This window comes from Atta cephalotes (assembly GCF_000143395.1).
Source record: "Atta cephalotes unplaced genomic scaffold scaffold00033, whole genome shotgun sequence".
Classification (NCBI taxonomy): Eukaryota; Metazoa; Arthropoda; class Insecta; order Hymenoptera; family Formicidae; genus Atta; species Atta cephalotes.
Window position 1 is genome coordinate 1,733,184 of NW_012130097.1, and position 8,615 is coordinate 1,741,798.

At 28.0% G+C, this 8,615-nt stretch overlaps 1 protein-coding gene across 1 annotated transcript; it reads left to right on the forward strand.

The window, feature by feature from the left end:
- The first annotated feature begins 6,697 nt into the window (after positions 1–6,697).
- LOC105621364 lies at positions 6,698–8,099 on the forward strand. Its single transcript, XM_012202829.1, has 4 exons — positions 6,698–6,737; positions 7,055–7,316; positions 7,653–7,797; positions 8,079–8,099. The coding sequence occupies exons 1-4, from the start codon at positions 6,698–6,700 to the stop codon at positions 8,097–8,099; spliced, it is 468 nt and encodes a 155-aa protein (XP_012058219.1).
- The last annotated feature ends 516 nt before the right edge of the window (positions 8,100–8,615 follow it).

Genomic DNA, 8,615 nt, shown 5'->3' on the forward strand with positions numbered 1-8,615 from the left:
ATATATATATATATATTATATATACGTATAGTATATAGTAGTAGTAGTAGTATAGTATATAGTATATATAGTATTAGTAGTAGTAGTGTGTGTGTGTGTGTGTGTGTGTGTGTGTGTGTGTGTGTGTGTGTGTGTGTGTGTGTGTGTGTGTGTGTGTGTGTGTGTGTGTGTGTGTGTGTGTGTGTGTGTGTGTGTGTAGTGTGTGTGAGTGTGTGTGTGTGTGTGTGTGTGTGTGTGTGTGTGTGTGTTGTAAGTATGTGTGTATATAATTTATTGTCTCATATGGGTCAAGATAATTTTACTTCGCAGTATGTATACGTAAAATTAAAGACAATAAAATTAGAAAAAAGAATACATTTATGATATTTAAATAAAGAGGCAAAATATTTTTTTTCTTTTCATCTCCTATCATTTTTGCTATTTATTTAGTTATAGGCACGAATTGTTAAATTTCTCTAAAACGCAAAAATTAATAAATAATTTACTTTTCTATTCTCTATACGAAATAAAATAAAATTATAATATAAAATTCAAGATTATAAAATCAGAAAGAAGGTACGTTCCTAATATTTGAAAGAGAATACAAAATAACTTATATCCTTTCTCTTCGCTTTTTTTATTTCCGCCTTTTTTATTATTTCCGTTTGTTTATTTGATTATAAGTATAAAGTATTAAGTTTCTCTGAAATGCAAAAAGAATCGATAAACTAATTTTCTCTTCCATTCTATACGAAGTATAAAATAAGAAAATTTCGGAGGTATTTGTCCGTTGAATGTCTCGCGAAATCCGGTGCATAAATCACTCTGTTCAATTGTGTCAAATTAATCCTTTCTTGATGCTCTTATATTTCATTGTTCTGCCTTTGGTTTTTGTTACGTGTGATTAGCTCTTCGTTCAAATCAGCCACGAAGGCAATATTTCGCAGCGCTAACGAAACAATTAACGACGTCATTCGGTCGGGCAAAAAAAGATTGTCCGTGAAAAACTGCAGTTGTTTTCTGCGGGCAATCATTTTCTGGGTATCGACCTGGGATGAGAAAAGGGACGAAAGTGTGCCAGAGTAATTTTCTTGGACGTTGTTTTACACAGCGCATCGTCGGCTGTTAATCTTACCAATTAACGGTCTTCGGATGACATAAAAACCATGGCGGCGACGAAGTAGAAGCGACGCATAAAAAGGAAGGTAACTCGAAACTTGTAGTAAAACGGAGGAAAATTGGTAGAATTAATGGCGTGTACCCGCGCCCGTCATAATCTTCAAATAATTACGCTCGTAATTTTACGATCTCTTGACATCCTACTTAAACTTCGAAAGAAATGTCCTTGTTCAAAGATTTCTCTACTGGATTATTATCGTAATTTTTATATTCTTGAAAAAGAGAAAAAGAAAAAAAGAACGATTCTTTAACAGGGTAAGTTGAAAAACTTTATGAAGCTTTAAAAATACAGATACGAGTTGAGACTATGTTGTTTTTGGACGAATCAGGTGATTAATTTTTATGATAGAAATGTTTATATCGTACCATAATATTTTGATATCAAAAAAATATTATATAAATTTTCATGTTGTAAAATAATTTAAAAAAAAATCTAAGGAATTACGAGTAAAAAGAATTCATATAAATAACAATAATATGAGGAAGATAAATCAAAATAAAAAAGAATCAAAATTGGGCTTTTAACAATGAGAAAATTAAGATAAAATGCAAGAAACGCATCTTTATTCGAGTTTTTCTTGGCGGAAAAAGTCAGATGAAGCAGAATCGATTTGGATTATGGAAATTATTTGAATGAAATACGAGATAACGTTTTAGTAAATTGCAAAAATATTACTGCAGAACGTGGAGAATCGTTGTTGAGATTGTCGCGGCTGTTTGTCATGATTTATACCTCTTGCGCGACTCCGATGCAAGAAATGTCGAATTAAACTTGGCGTAAACGGGGTAGCGAAGGCGCATGCTAATTAAGATATAACATTGACTAATGGCTGCTAATCCTAACGCGCATAAATGAAATATAATTCACTCTGCGGCGGGGTATATTACGCCATAGTCGGTTTATACGCAGCGCACTTACTTTCACAGGAACGTGCCTGGTGATTTAAGTATCCGCCGTTAATAAGGATAGCTACTATACGTCGGAATAAACGTGTCTGATGCGATTTTTAACTATTATTAATTTCACGGGAGTTCCCTCGAGCCGGATTGCGTTGTTGAATGCATCGATGAAAAATGACTTGCCCCTTTTAGACGAATTTACATTTGAATAAAGTTAACGCTTTATGAGATGTATGAATAATTTTATATGAAATCGCTCTTGTGATATATACAAAATTAAAAATTTTTTTCCGTTATGAATTTTTTAGTTTATGATATAATTTACAAGTGATTTCTTTTAACAAATGGAACATTCTTACAACTTTTAAATTATAAAAAGTTGTAAACACAGAAAATTTAGAAGTTACAATTTAAGAGTAAATGTAAAAAATAAAAAATGTATGTTTATTTAAATGTAATTTTTTATTTAATTGAAATTAATTTTTACTTTAACGGAATATTAATATGCCAGAGTTATTAAATAGTTTTGATCGAATTAAACAGTTTGCTTGCATCTAATAAGTATTCATTACACTTTTCTATTTGTCGCGACGATGCTTGAATAATAATTTTATTCGCTTATCTCTTAATAAATTAGAGAATCGCGATCAGTCGCAAAAAAACATTGATTCACCTAATGTTATGTAAGAGACATTTATTTGGCCTGGTTTTCTTCGACTTTGACGGAAAACCCGCGGTTTCTACGCCGCGAAGTTTATCTTGCTTGCCGTCCCGTTTTTTTCTTTTCGCAAGAAAGAAAAACGAAGAAAGACGAAGAGCGGAAGAACCTCAGAAAGTTCCGGCGGCAGAATAGAGAGGACGGTTCAAGAAGTGCTCTCAAGAAGCGTGGAAACGAGAAAAATCACGGGAAGCGCGCGAGTGTGCGCGAGCAGTGCGCCGCATCTCAAGGATTTCTCAGGTTAAAGTCACCGAAATCTCGACCGGGCAAACGAAATTAGGAACACGATGAACTGGTCCTTTGCGAAAACTCAGCTCTGAGAAGGAAAGCTGAGACTAGTCTTGTTAGAATTCGATAAAATTTCTCGCGAATACGTTGGATACTCTGTCGAAACGTTGAAACACACGACAAGTTATTTTTTTTTCTCTTTACTCTTCTCTCTCTATTGCAAAATGGATCAATTAATCGAATAATCGTAATCATTTAGAGAAAACTGTATATAATGTATAAAAGATAGACATGCACTAGTTTTCTTGCGATTAAAAGGTTTAAAATTGAAGTTGATTGACTTAAAATCGATAAGGTAATAAACTTTTTTCAAATCACATTATCAAAAATATAAATATTTCATAAATGATTCTATTATATCTGAATAATGTGTAAACTTTTAACACAATTCTCTTATGTTTAAAAGTTATTTAATTTTTTGTTTGTTTTGATTCTTATCAAAGCAAAATCACGCTTTGTAGTATTTGTCTGCAAATTTATTACGAAAAGTAATACCGTGAATTAATAAAATTTTTTATATTTATTAATAAAATTCTAACAAAAATTTTTGTGCGAAAGTTTATTTAAAGCCACTTACTCGTTTAAAAGTTGTTTATCTAAAACTGCAGAAAAACATGGTTATTGCGCAGCATAAGCCAGCCAAATTTGTCGTTTTGTTTTTGCAGTTAGTTTCAAAGCATATTTATGACAAAATTTTTTGGCTGAAATTAACTGATATTGACTTTTGGCTAATCTTTTTGACTGATATATTTTTAGGTATTTTATAATCAGAACATCCTTAATGGTATTGAAAGTTGTGTGCCGCTATATTTTTATATTACATTTATATAACAAATTTCAGTTAATATTTTATTTTGTTAATATTTTATTCAGTTAATACTCTATTTTCTTACAAGAATTTAACTTTACCCATTTACTAAGCTCAAGATTAAAATATTTCGTTTTTGCTCTTCTAAATAGAAATAAGAATTTTTCACGACATAACAGTTTTGATATGACAGATAATTTTCTCACATTGTACAGGTAAGCTATTTTATGTACGGAAAAATTACAGGAGTTACGGAAGTATTATCTTGTACGAAATCATGAAGCTCATAAGAAAATGTAAAAAATAAAGAATTAATGAGATATGATTGTATACTGAAATAATAATAACATTATTATGACATTTAATACATTCACGTATAAATATTTTTTAACACCGTGGAAGTAATTAATTCTGTCATTAAAATGCTGAATTTTCAAAGAAATTATCGTATTTTTTAACACTAGAAGATACATAAATTCAACTGAAATATTAATAATAAAACTGTCTAATAAGGATTTTCAATTGGCTCTGCATTAGTTTTATGCGAACCACACTGAAATAAATAGTTAATATATGAAGACTTTATCAGCGAGTTTTATGAAATCGTTTTTAATTCAAAGCGATCATATACAAATAGCGTAATGCGAAATCCATTAATGCGAAATCGGAATGGCTTGGTAATCGTGCAACTGTCCGTGCACGATATATTGCCAGTTCTTTGTACACGACGCGACGCTTTGTCAGTTTTGCAAATTAAAAATATTCAGTGAACGGTCGCAAAAAAAGAAGAATCGCGTGCTTGTTTTCAACATCAACGAGATAATTCTTTCTCATCTGCCTTTGCAAAGGCCGTGTCCAGGTTACGAGTCCCGCCATTCTCTACGTCTCCCTTTTCTCCCTGAACCGAGGGAGATTGCTTCTGGCACCCTGCTCGGAATAACAAATATAAACCGACGATTTGCAACCGCTGACGTAAAAAGGACCGATCCCCCGCGGTCACCGCGCGTACATATATCCGAAATACAATTTATAAATCCCATTATATATACACGTATCGTAGGGATGCTGATATAATCGAGTTTAGAATTACGATAAAAAGAATTTAAAAAAGAAAAAATAGATATAATCTTCATTTAGCAATTATACAGAATAAACAGATAGCTCCAATAATAATATTTTCAATAAATAGAAAGAAAAATATCATATAATAATTTTGAGATTCTTGTTTAATGTCTGTATCAGACTACAAAGAAAAAAATGTTTGAAATAAAAATTTAGCTAGATACAAATCTGAAAATTAATTTTGTTGAATTATTATATAATATTAAATTATTAATATTAAAATAATTATGAATATTAATTGTTAATTTAGTTGCTAGAATATTAAAACTTTTTACTCATGAGCTTGAATTTCTTATATAATTATTTTTGTGTTTAATAAAATTATTTTCAGATCTATGTAAATTTTTAAATAATTCAGCAAAATTATTCTTTCTAGATATTGAGATTAAAATTGAGACTGAAATATTGAATTTGACTAATCAAAGCAAAGATCGAAACTTGATATTATTTTTTTTCTTTTAATTGGTTAAATTTGATTTGAATCCCAATCTTTAGTCTGACACGGGCATTTAGAGTAAACAATTTCGCGCGCAGCACCGACAGCCAATTGGATTCACATGAACTATAGTCAAACGCGTCAACAAGAATCACGCTTGTCTCTTACGAGTCATTCGTTCGTCGTTGTTGTGATGTTATAAATATACAGAAATCAAACGGATTTTAATTTGGTAAGAAGAACAAATTAATATTGATATCGATATAGTGAAGAGTTAATAAAGCTGCTAATTCTGTTCAAGTTGACTGAATAGTTGCAATATCGAACTTTTCTTCATATCTTTTTTTTCGCGAAAACGTTGATGTTATTTATTATAATTTTTAGTACAATAAAATCGCCGACGCGTCAACATTGCGGTTTATTCCATCGAGTTAGAACCCGAACCCTTTTTCTCGAGACGCTAGCAATTATTATTTATATAATAACTGTCATGTTATTTCTAGTTTTATTCCTGCAATTTTGTGTCACTTCTTCTTCTTCTATTATAGGTTAACGATTTAACAAGTTATTTCATGTTTTAATGATTGACAAATTCATTGTCTTTCTAGCAATGCAGTTACTGTACGGTTTCATAATATTAATTGAGAGCTATTTATGTGAAATCTTATAAGATTATTCCGCGTTATCAAATTACTGAATCATTGATTTGTGTGAAATTCAATCGAAACATATATAATTTGCCAAATACATTGAACGATATTAAAGTCCTCTCAGTTGTCGTGACCTTGTTAATTAATTATAGTAAACATTATGTGCTCGTTTTCGCACAACCTCATTCCGTTTGTATTATTCAAATCATTTTAAATTTTAAGTATTTACATTTTTAATCATCTTCTCCTAATGGATATCTCTATATTTAATAAGAAATTTATTAAACGTTCTGAATTCTTTCTTTAATTATTCTTTAATTATATTCTGCTATTATTTTTTGTCGTTTTCTATTCTATATAATAAATATTTCTTTAAGTTCATTCTAAAAGTCCTCTTTCCTCTTATCGTATTAAATATAAGTTATTGAACAAGATAATTCAGCAATATTTAATGATTATAGGTAGGATTTTCGACAGATGATACAGCATTGTGACTCTGGCAACAAATAATTTGATAAAAGACAAATGATCTTTTGTTAATTATTTAAAGTCAAGACGTAAAGAAGTCTAAAATAGGCACGTAAATAAGTTTAACATCGTAATATTTGTATATTACGATGCAAATATTAAGGAGCATCATTTTCATAACTTTATTAGGTAATTATTATCATTGTGTTTCATATATATATATATATATATATATATATATATATATATATATATACACACACATATATGTATGTATATGTATATAACAAGATAATAATGAATATATAATTAATATTATATTAGCAATTAATTTATTATGATTAAAAATTTGTTTTTTAATTAAATTAATTTATTAAAAATAAACTTTTATGAGACTTGAAAGAATAAAATTAATTCTTTGATTACATTCTGATATAAAGAAATACTTTTATCAATATTTTTATCAATAAAGAGACATTTAATAAATTATCAATTATGTTTTTTAGTTTCTGTGACTGCATACGTGCTAGCAAAGGAAAATGAGAATTACGAAACATGGAATAAAAATAACGAATATGTAGAATACAATGGAAAGCACAAAAATTACACTGAAAGCAACAAATCAAGAGTTTATATAAAAGACACTGTAATAAGACGATCTCATTACGCGGATCCCTTGCATCTATCAATGGATGGAGACATTTGGCAATTAATCTTTTTGATAATAATAAGCATGTTGATATTCTCATATTTGCCAATTTATCTCAAGTAAACAACGATTTTTCTTCATTTATTTATGTTTATATGCTACTAATTTTATAATCAATTAGTTTTATATGTAAGAATGATTTACAATATATCAAAGATTCTACTAAAAAAAGATTTTAAAACACGGAATATAATAATATTAAATATTTGTTATTTTAGCTTATTACTAAATTAAATAATTATTATAATAAAAACAAATAAATAAAAAAAATTAATTATAATAAAATCAATAGTATTAATTTAATTCAGGCTACACTATTATTAATACTGAAAAATTATTTATTTCCAAATAACTAGAGTATATATTAATTATTATAAACATTTTTGTTTGAACAGAATAAGGACGAAATTTTGGCCTGTTTTTGCAAATTGGTCTTTTGTTACTTTGGAGAATTATTTCTCTTTCTGTAGACCCTTAATTGCGGCTGTGACTCGCAATTCAAGGGACAATATGTATCAAGAAGTATATCAAACATATAATGTGAGTAAAATGTATAGTATGTGTTATATTATCACCCACAGAAGAATTAATTAATGATAGATATTTGTATATTATAAATATATATATATATATATATATATATAATGAATATAAATGTGTATTTATATACAAATGTTTGCATATATCAAACAAAATTATTATTATAAATATATTTTAGAATAATAATTTTTTAAAAATATGCAGATAATATTTTCTTGTGTGTATATTATTAATTATGCTAAATTTTTTAATAAATTAATATTATTAATAAAATTTTTTAGCTGCCAATGGGATTCGTTTAAATAAAGCATTTAGATTAATGCTTGTAAGCTAATACAAAGTGTCACGTATGATACCTATTACTAAACATATCAACTTCGTGCAATATCAAAGATTAAAGAATGATACAAGTAAAATATAAGTAGATTCTAAAAATATATATCAATTACTGATCAAATAATCTTATAGTAATAAATATTTGTAGTATTTTTAATTTAAACCTTTATTTATTTCCAGCTTAATTAAAACAAAATAAAAATTAGTTCTTTTAACTTATTTCTAATTTATTCTTCTAACTTATTTCTAACTTATTTGAATACAAATTGTTTATATTACTACTTACTTAAATCATCATAATATAATTTTTATATTATGATGATTTAGGTAAGTAGCCAAAATGAACTCTATTAAGGATTGTTAATAGATTGAAAAATCGAATTTATGCTTCAAAAATAATGATGCGTATTGATATATATTTTTAATTGCAATGCATATATTAAATAATATTAACTCTAAATCTAAAATTTGTATAAGTACGC